We start from the raw sequence: 16,078 nt of genomic DNA, 5'->3' as shown, positions 1-16,078 counted from the left end.
TATTCTAGTCGATAGATAATCTTCTTGAAACTGATCATTTGAGTGGAAAATTATGCAATGAGAGCAGAATTTCCATCATGAAAGAATTTCAATACTAGACATAGAGAAACAACAAAAAGAAAACATACACAGAAGACTCCTCCACTTAGAGGTTTTGGTTAGATGGAACATGTAGCTATCTGGGATGTGATATTTGTCAACAAATTACAAGGCATTTACAAAACTGGACTTACTGTTTCTTGAGTTATTTGTTTTTGTTCTTGTTTTGTAGTAATTTCTCCAGTTATTTTAGTTTCTTGTTCTTTGGCTTTAGCTGCGGAAATTACTACTTTTGGTACAAATGCTTTTTCAGTTTCTTTTCTTATCTGAAATCAACAATAAAAACAAACCTTATTGTCTGCTGATCTCTAATGAAAGCTGACATAATGTTTAATAAATATAACAAAATAGGAAATCAAAGAAGTCCTTTTCCAGATGCCCACTAAATGAAATGATCTCATTTTCATTAATAGAGCCATGCTCTTTGTCTAAACCATAAGTTAGCTGCTCAGAGAAAAAGAAATGGATTCAACACCCTTTGCCTTGAATTAGAGAGTGTAGTCTTCTTTAAAAAGACTTTCAATTTTTATAAATGCGCATATGGCAGTATTATTCTGTGCCACTCAGTCATCTAAAGGAAATCCTAGAGCATAGGCTATTAGAATGGAAGACTTTACAAGTACTACTGTCTGATTCTTTAATTTTACAAGTGAAAAATCAAACATAGATGATTTGTAATCCACATTTATACAATATTTTTGCATTTGCTTTGAAAAACGTCCTAAATATTATGAAGGTTTGGAATATCAAGACTTAACCTTTCTAAAACTGAGACATTATGGGGAGAACACTTTTGTCCATATCCCGGGTAAAATGTTTTCCAAACCCTTGTGAGTTAAGTTGCTTCTGTCGTGTCCAACGTTTTGCAACCCTATGGACTATAGCCTGCCAGGTTCCTATGTCCGTGGGATTTTCCAGGCAAGAATACTGGAGCGTGTTGTCATTTACTTCTCCAGGGCATCTTCCCGACCCAGGGATCGAACCCACGTCTCTTAAGTCTCCTGCACTGGCAGGTGGTTCTTTACCATTAGTGCTACCTGGGAAGCCCAGAAAATATTGTGTTTGGATCTGGACATCTAAGGTGTATGCGAGGGGAAAGTGGGGTACTTGGGGAGCAGCAGTTTTCCCCATTTTCCTCTTTGTCATTTTCAGCCATTATCACTGAAATTCAGGATCTCAGGGTTAAAAGAGGCTTGGAAGTTATCTTCCCAAACCACCCAACTGACAATTGGCAGTGTTGGCCAACAGCCCTATCAGGTGGTCTTATCTAATCTGCTCCTGAATGCCTGCAATCACGAGGCTGTCTTTTTCACTTTTTGTCTGGTCATTTGACCTGAGAGGGCCAGATTCGCCACCTCATTTCAAATCCATGCTCAAATGTTTTCCCAAAGACTCAGGAAGCAGTTGCAAAGCTATTTTCAAAGCACTGTGGGTTCGTTGTCCTTTGCCGCTCCTCCCAGTTCCTGCTTCAGCATCTGCTTCTCCCTCCCTCATAGTCTCACAGGTAGTTGGTGCATCTCCATGTCAGTGAAGAAGAGACCCCTGCTTCCACTTCCAGTGTGTGTTCCCGGAGCCCCCTCTCGTCTACACAAGGGAAGCATCTGGGGACTCTAAGAGACTTTGGTATCTAGTACCCAGGGACACAACCATGTTGCCCACAAAACAACACCTTTCCCTGTAAACAGCACTATCTGGGTTGACACTGATATCAACAGCAGCAACGATTTCATATCAAAAAACCATCTTCACCTGTTCATGAGTTACGTGCACCTGCTCTTGTTTTGTCGTAATTACTTCTCTGGTTCTGGCTTTTAATTCTTGTTCTTTGGCTTTATCGGCGGCCACTACCACCTTAGTTACGGCAGTCTTCTCTGCCTCCTTTCTTATCTGATTTTCATAGGGGAGAGAAAAGAAACACTGTAATGTGCCTTATATAAAAAGGTACAATGATAAATCAGGATAAAGACATAAATGTCACACAGGAGAGGATAAGCAGGAAAGCTAGAGAGATTTTAAACTATAACAGAAAATCTATTCAAATACGAGGTGGGAAATTATCTTGGATTTATAACACCTTCCAGCCATGAATCAAATGTCACATAGGTTTTGAGGAAAGTAAAAGCAAAGCTCTTTAGGGAAAGCTTAGAGAAACGTAACGGCAGCCCTCAAATAATGGCTTCCCTGCCTGGATCCTGGAAAGACTGAGCTCTGGATGGACCATTTTGGAACTACAGCTCCAGGTGCCGGGTACCTTGTTTGCTCAGCTTAACCTCTCAGCCACCCTTTACTCGTCTTAACTCAGGAATGCCCCTTGTCTGACCTCCTGAGAGGTACCTCTTACCTGCCGAGCTGCCTGACAGAGACCTGACACCGAGTATTTATATCCTGAACACCTCTGGTGTCAGACCACCAGCTCAGAATGTCCTAAAAGTCTGGGCCATGGAGGGCTCAGCCCTCAAAACAATCTGAACCCTGGTTCAACCCGGGAAATCTGCACACAGAGCTTGGTCTGCGCGGCCCCACGCCCACCTGTTCGTGAGCAGGTTGGATGTGCACGGCAGTCGTGGTTGTCCTCTGAGCAGTCTGCTCTACAGCGCTGATAACTGGTTCTCTCACTCTGGCCATATCAACAGCAGCAACAACGGTGGCAACAGCTGCACTTTTGTCAGCTTCTTGTTTCACCTGGATTGGCAATGAGCAAGCGTATTACTTTCTGAAATGACATGCCTAGTAGAAACTGCAAAACACAGCGGAAACGAAGTCATCAAGAGTAAAACAGACATGTGCATAAGCACCTATCACCGCTAAGAGAGATATGGTATGTATTGCTAAAGTCTACATTTATAAACATCTCACAGAACACAGCTTTTGTGGAGCTTCCTGGGTGTCCCTGGTGGTAAAGTGCCCGCCTGCCAACACAGGAGACATAAGAGAACTGGGTTCGATCCCTAGGTCGGGATGATTCCCTGGAGGAGGGCATGCTAACCCACTCCAGTATTCTTGCCTGAAGAATCCCATGGACAGAGGAGCCTGGAGGGCTACAGACCATAGGGATGCAACGAGTCAGACACAACTGAAGTGACTTAGCATGCATGCACGCAGAGCAATTTCACAGAGTATAAGCCAAATTTGGTTTTCACTTTCTGTTGTCTTCTTATGTTCGTATGCATCTTCCTTCAACCTATACAGACTGTTTCATGGCAGGATTCTGGTGGGAGAAAGCAGAACAGGAAAGGAAGGAGGAAGCTCCAGCAGTACCTCTGCAGCCCCAGCAGCGACAGCTTCTGCTGCGAAGGTAGCGCTGGCGGCGGCGCCCGCAGCTCCGCTGATGGTCACTTGCTCCTGGATCCCGTATCTCCCTTCCCATCTCTCCTCTGTCCTGATCTGAGTAGCACTGGTCACCGTGGTCTCTCTCATCTCAGCCTCAGAGGAAGCCACGTAGCCCTCTTGCTTCCAAGGGGGAGGCACTTCAGGGCCTGGGGGCATGGTGGGTGTCTGAGCCTTCCGGACGAGTAAGGGAGACTTGACGGATCTGATGGGGGATGTGGAGATCCTCCCCGCTGGAGACACGGACCTGAAAGTCAAATGGCAGAGGTCAAAGAGTGCCAAGACAAGGAACTCCTCTCTGGGTCATTAGATTTGAATGAAGGAAGAAAAATCTGGAAGTGTTCAAGGCAGGGTTTTAAAATCCATGGCTCCGCATTGAGCCACGTACGGATCTTAACCTATACAGAGACAAGTAATGTACTTGAAAGTAATTTGTTTTAAATTTCAGTGAGTCTTATTCTCATCTGCTGTAATTCTGTATGAGAATTTAATCCTAAAGAATTCAGTACCCTGCCCTACGGTTTCATGTTTAGGAAAGTCAAGACAGCAGAAGGTGTTTCCTCAAAATACAGTCAAAGAAAGGGCACTGGGAATATGGTAACATAACTCTAAATTTCTCTGTAGTCCCAATTCTGAGGGGGAAGGGGATGTCAAACAGGTGTTGAAGGAAGCAAGATTTCTGTAATCAACATGCTTGTGCAACTTGAGGTTCAAACAAGGTAAACCCTTCTCATTTTCTTGTAAGACTTCCCACAGCCTTCATCATGCCCATATGCTTTGTGAATTGCAAGGCTTTCAGATTAGTCATTTTGCAGAATTCTAGGGGTATAGCTGTGCTTTGGAAACTGTTCTGGTCCAAGTGTGGTGCTCTGCTGTCTTAAATATCCTGTATTTGTTCACCCTCACATCCTCATTGTATTGTACTCTGAACTTCTTTTGAATATCCTTAGACTGGATAATTTGAAACCTAAGGATTCCATAATTCCTAGGTGGCTCAGTGGTAAAGAATCTGTCTGCCAATTCAGGAGACTCGGGTTCAATCCCTGGGTTGAGAAGATCCCCTGGAAAAGGAAATGGCAACCCATTCCAGTATTCTTGCCTGAGAAATCTCACGGACAGAGGATCCTGGCTGGGGTCGCATAGAGTCAGACACGACTTAGTGACTAAAGTAAGAATTATATAGTTTTTGGTTAAACTGATAGTTTCTTCCAAAACAGTTTTCATCATTTTTTATTTGTGTTCAAATGCAACAGCATCAGCTCAAGAATCTGGGTACTGAATAAAGCTATCTACAGTCAAAAAAAAAGACAGCTTATAATTGACAATAATAATTCCAGGCATCAGTCAACTATTTTAAGATGAAATTTTTCGTAATTTAATTTTTAATTGATAGGGTTTAATATACTTTTCCCTCTAGGTGGCAGTATTGCCTTATCATTGCATTTAACTACTTCTGCATACAGGAAAAATGTTTATAAATGTATTCTGACATTACATAGGGTATTTAACTTATATCAATCATAAATAAAACAATTATTCTAATTAAGACTCAAGGTACAGTTGATATATACTCTAAATTGTAGAGTAAATTAACAGTACATTACAATATTGACGAGTTTCATGAAGAAATGCTTAATCATTTTCTTGAAGAAGGGTTTTTTGGGTGAAAATCAATTTACATTTTATAAATGGAGTTGTAATCAACAAAAGGGAGATCTAGGGGAACATGTCTCTATTTTGAAAGTGACTGCCTTTGAACATAACAAAGACCAGTTTAGAATAATGTAGGGTATACACTAATTGAAGAAAAGCAAAGTGACATGTATTTCCAATTTTCGACCTATGTCTTGTTCTTGCTGTTCTAGTAAAATGGGTCTAATTCAAATACACTTAAAGACATGATTAGCATGACATGAATGATTAGCAGCAGGTTGCAGGTAAGCCTGTAACTGTGAAAATCAATGTAATTTGAGTCATTATAGGAAAGTGCTTATTTCTGCTCTTACAAAAAATAATCATCTGTTCACAGCGAGATATAATGCACCTTATTCAGTGAAATATGTTTGCCTTACTTTACAACAAAAATCAAGATTCAGGAAATTGTCCATCCTGGATAACCGTTATTTTCTCTAGAAATTGACATTTTAATTTCTTAATCATTTTAAAGTAAATTTGGGGGGCTAAATAATTGAAATTGCTATTAATGAATTCTCAGTACTTCTAAGACAGTCAAAACGCTCCACAGAATCAGGGAAACTCTGTAATTCTAAATGACTCTTGGGCTTGGATTAAATATATGGTGAGGTTGTTATCTCCTTCAGAAATCACATTTGGCCTGTCTTGTGATTTTGTGGTGTGAAAACTTGGAGTTAGCCTGAAACAGAACACTTACTTGATAGCCAGACACATTTTTAAAACTGAGCTTTTTGGCCAAGGCTTCACATTAGTATTTATCAGTATCTTTACTTTTTAAAGTGGGCACTATAATGAAGACTGGAAAATATCTAGCATTTTCCCATATATTTGCTGGACATTGACATTGTCGCTGGTATGAAATACTTGGTATTTTCCACTTTTTTCATTTGTGTTGCTTGCTTTTCCTTTAATAATTAGTTTGTGGAAGTTCTTGATACATCTGGTATATTACAGCTTTGCCATGAAATGTTGCAAATATTTCTCCCAAGATCTACTGTTTGTATTTGCTTATTTCTTATGGGGTCTTAGCCAGCATCAACATGTTCAGTCGTGTAGGTTATGCATGGTTTGTAGACTTGTACCATTCACACTGAAGGCATTGTATGTTTGCTTTAAATATTTTATGGCAGAGGCAATGACATATCTTGAGGAAGAAGCATCCTTAAATTTTTTTTAACAAATGCACTATTTGGTGTAGCAATGATTTTGCCATATACAAATTTTTGTTTTTATGTAGTTGAATCTGTAAATCTGTTTTTAAAAGCTCTGCCCAACAAATGTTTTCTCAAATTTTCTTCTCATTTTTCTTGTTTTTTAATTTTTTTAAAATTTAGCTCTGTGGTTAACATGAAACTTATTTTGTAAATGGTGAGAGATACAGGTTTACATTTGTTTTCTCCCAAATGGATAGCTAATTGGGCCAGCATTCTTGTACAAAATATTCTTTTCCCCATTGAACTGAAAAGTCACTTGGATTAAAAATTGAATTTCCTGGGTACCTGGATTAATTTTTGGATCCTCTGTTCCGCTTCCCCATGTATATTCTATTTACCAATATCACACTTTTTGATGACAGTAATGTCACAATAAGTTTGAATATTTTTTGAATCAACTATTAACTTATTCTTTTAAAATTTTTCTTGGCAGGGAACTTTCTCTATATTTAAAAAAATTTTAATTGGTCAAGAAACACTGTTTAAAAAAAAAAAAACCCACAAACTTCCCCCTTTTACTAGTTTATAATATTAAAAAAAAAACCAGAAAACACCACAGCATGTTAAGCTAAATCCCAAAAGTTCAAATTTGCTATGGATAGTTTACACTTGCTGATATAGTTTCTGAGTTCTGATGATACATGCTTACTTTCTAAAATATCTCCATATTAACTAAGCAAAGAAATCCAGCTTATATTCTAGATAAAATAACATAAGCACATGCAAAATATTTAGAGGGTTTTACTTACTATTAGAGCATAAGAACATTTGTATAACTCATATTTAGAAGATTCCTTCAACTAATTATCTCATTGAACCCTCACATCTTGAGATCATTCTTCCTATGATTCTCTATAATTTACAAATGACATGACTAAGACCTTAAGCAATTTAACTTCTTTAAAGTTCTTTAACGTCTGGTCACCTATTTAAAAAATTAGGGGTGATACTTCTTAAAGGTTGCAATGATTATTTGATGAGATAATATACACAGAGTGCAATCGAATGTCTGACAGAGAAACTGGTCAATATATATTAATATTTTATTATTACAATTATTCTGTAAGTCACATTTTAGCCAGTGATCAAGAAGACTGAACCCAGGGCTTCCAACCTTAAATTCTGTGCTCTTCTCATCTCACTGTGCTTTCTCTTAGCTTCTACAGCAGATATTGAATGGCATACAAATAAGATTGTAGAATTACAGCTTATAAAGTTTTCCAATTTACCCATGGACAGTAAAGATTTGTGAAAATCATAAACGATATCTTTTTGGTTTAACTCTTTTTATCACACACAACATTCCTTATTCCTTCCTTTTACATCTCTTCTTATCAGATTAAACCTAATTAAAATGCATAATGACCTGATCGCTCTTAAAAGGCTTTACCTGACAGGAGATGGAGTCGGTGCCCGCACATGTCTGACAGGGGAAGGGGAGTGTCTTATCGGAGATGGGGACTGCTGTCGAGCCAACTGTGCTTTGGCAGCAATGGATGGTGGTGTGGGAGACCTTGATTTTGGTTTAGGAGGTATCCTGGGAGGTGTTTTATGTGGCAGCTGTTGCCCAGCGGCACCATCTATGACCATCTCAACTGCTGCAATTGATCTGGCATCAAAGTGGGCCTCAATCTTCTGCAAAGAGAAAAACAAAGACCATGGTGAGGAGAAATAGTTGGCGACGCAACAATTTAAAAGGCAGTATATATAGTATATATTTCAAGAAAACCTTTTCAATTCGAGTTTGTCGTGTTTCTGAAATCTGAGCAGTCGAAACAATTGTCTTTGTCCTTTTAGCGGGTACTACTTCTTCACCTGTAGGAAGGCAAAGACAAATATTTAGGAGGGAGCACAAGGACCCAGTTTTAAAGGGGTTATGTTAATTCTGACTACAAAGTCAATAGGATTTTCTAGGTATCCCAATGGGGAAAATTGCAGTAAGATTTTGATTTTGTATAAATAGAAATTAGGTTTAAACAATGAAAATATTTATTATTAGATATGAGTTTGCTTAGAATCCTTTTGAAAAATTTCATTATTTGCCAATAATTTGAAAATGTAGATGACTTAACTGAAAAACTTTCCAATTTCTAGTGGCGTTAAAAATTACAGATTGCTTCAATGATTCTAAACTCCTCCTTTTCATGGGTATTGGAAAGCCAGCTTTGATTTCAGCTCACAGTATTCCATGACCTCAGAGGGGAGGCAGGTGGACCCCTGGTCCCACTCGGTCCTAAATGTCCCCTCTCCCGCCTCCTGTTCCTCGACCTCCGGGGCATACCTTGAACCAGTAATTCGGCAGTGGAAGTAGCTCTTCCAACGCTATTGGTTGCATTTACTGAATAGGTGCCAGAGTCTTCTGGGTATGCTTCTGCAATCAGTAAGCTGTAGAGTTCTCCTTCTTGTGAAATTTGAAAATCAAGGGAGCTCTGGATTTCGGCTCCGTCCCGGTAGAACCTCACCACAGGTGCAGGGATTCCAGTCACTCGCACTTGGAGTCGCACTTGGCTTCCTTGTCTCACAGTCATGCTCTGCAGCCGTTGCGTGAAGTTGGGTGGCGCTGTCTCCGCTGCAGCAGAAGGGTAGAAAATCAGGACCAGTGCCAGTGGGGGTACTCCCAACAAGCTATTTTTAAGTAATCACAGCTTTGTTTCCGAAACCAGGTCATGACTCGCTGACTCAAACATCCTTGACTGTCCTTGAGCCCAGCTCATCCATCAGATGACCGCAAGCGTGGAGCCAGGAGGTGGCAGAGGGCACCCACCACCATACTTTATTGTTTTGTTTAGCTGTTCTAGGTCACCACATTTTAAAAATGTTATCATGTTATTATATTTTTAGGGAATTTTTCCACCAGTTACTCCCAACTTCACATCCAGCACTTTTTAATATGTTAAGGTAACTTTACATATTTCAGTAGGTTGCATTAAAATAAATTCCAATGGTTGGTTTGCTGGATGTACCCATAACTTACAGAATCATTACATTTTAATTTAAATATAAAACCCTAAATTGGTTCCAACTTAATCAATATTCAAGTAACTCAAATATTTACTTGCATTTAAAATGTTAATCCAAACAATGACATGCTTTAATGTTAGTTATGCTACAGAAAGCGGATTTTTAAAATTATGTTGGAAGTTTTTAATAAAATAAATGTGAATGGTGAGTGGGATTAATTTTGACATGTTTTTGAGTAATAAACAATAGCAGATGCTGTCAACCTTGTGCATTGTCCCTTCTGAATTTTCTGGATAAAAGTTAAAGTTCATACCTGATGTTCCTTCTGTTTTGGTCAATGATAGCCCTATATTTAAACAGTGCTAAATACATAGTTTATTGGATAAACATATGTAATGCTATGTAGTTCATGAAAGATATTGTTCTGTAACATGTAAAGTAGTGTGATGTTCTGTGTATTAATATCTTACAAAATAAAGGATGGAGAAGAATGACAGGGGCCATAAAGATTGGGTGGTAACTTTTATGGGGAAACTGTGTCATGCACTTGAATCATAAATTTGCCCTTTTTCTATGCTTACAGTGCAATTTTTTGTAGAAATAGAAAGTAAATGAAGAATTATTAAACACCATAGCCTAGAGCAGTACTTCTTAAATGGGTAGGCTGTGGACCACTAGCGTCAGAATCGCAGGTGCCTGTTAAAGTGGGAATTCTTGGAGATACGCATATTTCCTTAGTAGCTGCGTACACAAGGCTCCAAGCCTTTCTACTTGCTCAGAACACAATTTTTAACATGTCCTTAGCCTACTTTTAGGTGCTTGATACATGCATAAAGGAAGTCGTTCTCAGCCACTTTTTGAGGAAAATTAAATTCCACAAGACAAACAACTTTGCTGTCAATGCAGCGTCCGGGGAGCCCTGCTCTGGATTCCAGCTGCTTGTGCTCTCACTAGTTTTTGGTGGACAACCCCCACCCCAGGTCCTGGAGAGGCCTTCTGGGCGGCGTGTTTCAGGGGATGGCCAGGACCCCTCCTGCCTACCTGTCACGAGAAGCTCAGCAGTACTAGTCGCTTGTCCAGATCCATTGGTGGCTCTCAGGGAGTATCGTCCACTGTTGGCTTTTGTCACGGCGGGGATCGTCAGTCTAGCGCGGCCATCGCTAAAGGAGATCTGCACGCCGGGCAGAGTGGAAGTAGAAATCACCTGGCCATCCCTAAACCAGCTCACCTCAGGAACTGGGAAACCTAGGAAACAAAGAATTCATCTTTATGTCTGGGGCACTGCCAAGCCCTCCATTCTGTCCCGTTATGTCCACTCCCTTATCTTAAACCACAAAAGCGATCCAGAGTGTTATGCTATTCCATGACTGTGAAAATTTGACAGCTGTGTGAGAAAAGTACAAAGTTGCAGACCATTAGGAAGGTCTGTGGGTTCACACAGAGGCCAGCACCTTCATTTTACAGGGGAGGAAACTGAGGCCAAAAAAAACCTCAATAATTCTTTCACGGTCCCTCAGCGGGCAGTGGCACACAGAGGGCTAGAACTGCCATCACCTGCCCTCCTGCCCAGGGGTCTGTCTAAGACGATTTAATAGACAGCATTAAAATCATAAAAGATTTATTAAGGTGAAGAGCCAAGGAAATTCTGAGAAAAAAAGTGACTGCTGTCCTCATCAAAAACAAATAAAGAACAAAAGCAGTAAAGGGATCTGAAAGTTCAGCTTAACAGGCACAAGAGGACACGCTCATCTCTTTACCTCCTCTGCGGTTACGGGGACACAGTCTGCCTGACCTCTCCTGCCTTTCAAACGCGCTTCAGTAAAAATGCCATGCTCATACAGTAAGAGACGAAGCTGAACCCAGTCTTTCAGAACAACATGGATACTTGGAGTTGCAGGTAAAAAAGTACAGTTCTCTTTACCCACCATGGATCGTGGCACTAGGGACTACATGTATGCGGTTGGATGTTTTAAATATACTAAAATTCTGCATTCAGAAACATGAGGCAAATTCAGAGCATGGTTTACTCTGCCTTTGGCATGAAGGCGGATGATCTCTTTCAACTGAGGAAGTGAAGATGAGCCAGTGAAAGTTTATCTTGTTGTCTTTACATCAGTCAATCTCTCATTGTGGCCGAGTGAATAGTTTATTTGATGAATTCATGGGTGTCAAATATTTTCAGTGCTGTTTTCCTAAGAATTCTATTAGCATAAAGTGTGAAGGAACAAGAAGCTTATGAGGAAGCCAGATTCCATTACTCCACAAGCAGGTGAACTTCCCAGTGAAGCTATATGTGATCTGCTTGTTCAACAGTTACTGAGTGTTACAAGATGAATAAGCAAATTATTTGGAAGTCAGTCAGAGTTTGTCACGTATGAGAAGAATTGAATGGGAAACCGAAGAATGATTATGATATTTATGTCAAATCATATGATATGTCAAAATATCACATATGGTATTTGTGTACTATAAAAGTGTTACCCAGTTATGAATAAGATTGGCACATAAAATATAAAACAAAATGTGGAAAGAGAAAGGAAAAGGAAATCTTATTTTATATCTTTATTATAAGCCATAAAGTTAAAAAAAAAAGAGGACCCATGCACCATGGAGGTGCATCAAGCATCTCCAACTTTTAATTCATATAATTTTACATAACCAATTATATTACAAAAGGAGAAAATGTGGATTAAATAATTCAGATTATTTACAATATGGTTCATAGACTACCACCATTCTGTCACATGATGACAGGTCCCAGAAATCTTCCATTTTCAAAATCATCCTTTAACTGAGTTATAAAGAAGAAAAAGAAGGGGGGAAAAATGAGACAAAAGAACTTTCTATTAAATATAATTCTAGGGTTAGTGTTTGTTTCTTTTTAATACGTGAAACGAGTGTCATATATTATTTTGGAGTTTCATTTCAAAATGACTGGAAAATCTTTTCACTGACTAGAGATTGAGAATAAAAGAATGAAATACTTAGGAGTTAGCTCATCATTGAAAGTTCTGCCTTTGAGAGAAGTCAGTGGTCTTGTGATTTTCCATGTGAAACCACAGAGGCTCAGGCACACGGAACAGTCAGCACCAGGCTGCTCGCCCGGTAGCTCCATGACCGGCCCCTATCAGTCTGGAGTACTTGGCTTCCAGTCTGGCTCTGCAGCTGAATCCAAATATAGAATGACCAAATTTGGTCCTACTCAGAAGCTGGATTCTGACAACAGTTTTAATCCAATGCTCATTATTTTGCTTTGTGGAATTATAAATATGCATAAAACATTTTCTAACCATTATACTGTCAGATTTTGTCAGCACTCTGGGAATGGTATACTCTTATAATGACCCTTCCATAGAGTTGGGCCAATTTCACAAAGTGAAAGCAAGGCTTAGGCTTAATGTTGACTCCTACAAAAAAGTTAACAGAGAGGAGGCACAGAAGACAGAGGAACATGCGAATGTGTGAGCTTACCACTAATGTGAGCCTCAAAGGTTGCGGTACTACCCTCCAGTACCACAACACTTTGTAACGGCTGCGTAAACGTCGGTGCTTGAGTTGCCATCTTTTCAGGCACTCTGGAAAGGAAGAGAAAAGAAGTTAGAGGGTCACAACTGAGGGCCATTCTGGAGCTACTCTGTCGACGGCAAAAACACACATTTTCCAAATGGGTTGCTTCTCAGATCATCTGTGGGCCCAGAGTGTTCTCTTTGGTGGCTTGAATTTGGCTTCTGAGTTGATCTGCAGCTTAACAGAGTAAGCAAGTCTAAGGGGAGATGGAGGAAAAAAATTGAAGAAAGCAGAGCAAGGAATGTATGCTAGTGGTCAAAGAGGGCAGTTCAGTCTTATGAAAGGTGAGAAACCTGGGAGAGAGTCAGGAGAAAGGGAAAGCTGGAGGAAACTAGGGATCATGACAAATAAAAGCAAACGTGTGAAAAGTATAAAATGAATCTTTGCATCCCATCAATGTCTGAAGGAATTATTTTTTTAAAATGTCCTTCCTCCCAGTATTTTTCACACACTGTTATTTACAAAATTGACACAGATTCAGGCATTATGAATTTAAGTAATCCAGGTAAATGTTTGAAATCCTAACCAAAACTAAAAGTTTAAACTTTATAATTTCTTTCCTTATTTGAAAAGTTTTGGAAAGCTTTGTCAACTAAGCACAAACCCTCTGTAGGCAGCATACTGTGCTTTTTATTTCTTAATATTTCCTCATATTGTAATTGCTCACTAAATGTTGCTACTGCTGAAGTAAATATTCACAAAGTTTAAATTTAACTGAGTAGGCCAAAATTTATTACAGATCTGAAAAATACTGACTTGAGTTCTTAATAAAGAACAAATGTCCAGAATGCAAAAATGAAAGGCTGAGTGAAGTGTAGCTGAAGTGAAAGCACCTATGCTTTTATAGCACAAATATTAAAAAAATAAAAAATCAAAGAAAATAACATGAAACTGGCAGTTAAGTTCTTTTGTTAAGTGCAAGAAAGTATTTTGCCTATTAGTTGTAGATTATGAGAAGCATTTTCTGATGCATAAACACCTTCTTATTCAACGTCACTATTCCACTATTCTGACATAAAAAGCAGATTCTCAGCTGTCAACTGTTTCACTGCTACTGTTCATACAATTCTGTATTAATTAAAAGCTTATGGAGCAATACTTTTTCTAGTCATAATTACTGTCTTGTAACTTTTTACTTGAGTTAAAAAGAAAATAAAACTAGAATTCTGAGAGAATAACATTTATATTTGAAAGATTCTGATAATATCAAAAAGGTTTTTTTTTTTTTTTTTTTTTTTTTTTTTTTTTTTAACTATTGCCAAGAATTCCTTAGTGTAGCATATTCTCTTTAGGACACAAAAACAATTTTTTGTGGCTCACTTTTTCTGTTTCCAAGTGAGTGCATCTTCTAAAAATAGCTGTATTCTTGTACCATTTATATACTTATATATTTATAGGCATTTACAGTTAGTCATCTAATTTCAGGAATATGAGAAATCAAGGCATAATTTGAAATAAGCCTCTAAAACACTACTTCTTTCCCTTAACATCAAACATTTATTTCATATCATATAATTTGATAATGAGTTAAATTAAAACACATAATGAAATTCTGAGTGTTTTAGAAAACAATTATATAGCTCTTCTTGTTTTCAAAATTTCTAAATACATTGCAATTAACTGGCCTAAAGGGGTCTTCTATTCCCATCATTTAGGTAAATTTGTTGCTTTAGCACTTGGTCTTGAGAGACCTTTGTCTAATTAGGGCTGAAGGTAGGCATCTAAAATGTCATGCTCCCAAAATAAACTCTTCAGCAGATGACTGACAGCAGGCAAGTGTTCTGTCACCGCACTGCAACTGATACCTCAGCAGTTGATTCCCTTAAAAAGTCATCGGGTGTAGCTGATACCACATGCATTTTATCAGAGCTATTCTTGGTGTGTCTCACTTTATCACTGAGTAATATAACCTTGAACATTCTTAACAAAAAAAAGTCTATAAAAGAAGCAAACATTTTACATAATTTCAGACATCAACTTTTAATACTTTGAGAATTAAATACTTTTAAACAATTTGAATCACTAACTGCTGATATGCTAAAACATTGAACTTTTTAAAGAAAAGTGTTCACATATTTTAAAACAGAAGTTAAAAGCAGAGTGGATAGCACCAAGTAGTCCGACAAACACCTTTATAGGCATTGAGCACACAAAGCTAGTAGGGAACTAGAAACTAATAAAGACGGGCCTCTACGAATAAGAAAGAAAAGATGCTGCTCACCTGATTTCTCAGGAGTGCCCAAAAAGGGTGGGACTAAGCCCAAGGTTGCTTCTGAAACGACGTCCTATTTAGAGTTGGTTTTTTCGACCATCTCCAACATGAATCGGTGAGCCTCTAACTTAAAAACAAAACTACACAGTCAAGACTGTGTAGTTTTGCTTTTCTATGCAATCCCTACACCCGAGGCGAGGCTGGGAATGCACGACTGCTCAAGATCCAGGGGCGGGGCGGGTCTTATATTTGCCACATCTGCTGCCAGCCCCACGTCTCAGGGCAGGGCGCCGGCTGATTGGCTGTCCGAGGAAAGCATGATGGGAGCGGGGCCTATTTGGTAGTGGCGCAGACCACCTGTTCTTCTGATTGGCAGTGCTAAGTTTAGCATCTCAAAAGGGGCTTTACCAAGGAAACAACCGTACTTAAAGAATAACTCTGTTGAGGCCTGGGGAAGAGCCCTTGTCGCCCATGATACTATCTGAAAATATGAGTCCGAGGAGAATTTTTAACAATAGAAAACACTTGAGGGCAATTATACAAAACCGTTCCAAACCTGAGGGCTCTGCCCTGAGTCAGGTCTGGTGCCTGTTCCCTTCCCCCTTACGATCAACCAAATGGACCTGTCAATCATCACAAACAGATGAGGGAGTTTATCTCATGCATAAGACTTCACCCCTTTTTTTTTTTTTTTTAAGAATCAGTGTCTAAAAACCTCAGCAATGAAGAGAGTTAATTTATGCTATCTTCTCCAGAATCTACTTGTGCTTTGCAGAGTTAGGCCAGTGTTAATGAGCTGTGTGTTACAGCCCTGCAAGAAATAACAGTTGAAAGACAAAATCTGAACCTGGCTTAAGCTTAGCCTGTACATTGTAATGATTTCTTTTTTCAGATTCCTTTTTTTTCTGGCATTAATATTTACAAATATACATGCACTGATCCTTACTGAGTAGCCAAGTGTTTTGTTTAAATCATCCATAGGGTTCTTTTTCAGGCACATGAA

The 16,078-nt window shown here is 39.0% G+C and overlaps 1 protein-coding gene across 17 annotated transcripts in view; it reads right to left on the bottom strand.

Moving 5' to 3' along the window:
• The window catches only part of TTN (titin), a 276,446-nt gene extending 261,141 nt beyond the window's left edge, over positions 1-15,305 (bottom strand). For all 17 annotated transcript variants that reach the window (XM_055572076.1, XM_055572078.1, XM_055572080.1 and 14 more), the window contains exons 1-10: positions 15,085-15,305; positions 12,768-12,871; positions 10,338-10,541; positions 8,617-8,904; positions 8,065-8,150; positions 7,726-7,970; positions 3,358-3,673; positions 2,629-2,781; positions 1,849-1,986; positions 234-365 (exon numbers count right to left, since the gene is read on the bottom strand). In XM_055572076.1, the coding sequence (XP_055428051.1) occupies positions 234-365; positions 1,849-1,986; positions 2,629-2,781; positions 3,358-3,673; positions 7,726-7,970; positions 8,065-8,150; positions 8,617-8,904; positions 10,338-10,541; positions 12,768-12,858 (1,653 nt within the window). In that variant the 5' untranslated portion in view covers positions 12,859-12,871; positions 15,085-15,305. The remainder of the gene's footprint in view (positions 1-233; positions 366-1,848; positions 1,987-2,628; positions 2,782-3,357; positions 3,674-7,725; positions 7,971-8,064; positions 8,151-8,616; positions 8,905-10,337; positions 10,542-12,767; positions 12,872-15,084) is intronic.
• Between the last annotated feature and the right edge of the window lie 773 nt (positions 15,306-16,078).

The sequence above is a fragment of the Bubalus kerabau genome, chromosome 3, assembly GCF_029407905.1.
Source record: "Bubalus kerabau isolate K-KA32 ecotype Philippines breed swamp buffalo chromosome 3, PCC_UOA_SB_1v2, whole genome shotgun sequence".
Classification (NCBI taxonomy): Eukaryota; Metazoa; Chordata; class Mammalia; order Artiodactyla; family Bovidae; genus Bubalus; species Bubalus kerabau.
This window is presented reverse-complemented; position numbering and strand designations above follow the sequence as displayed.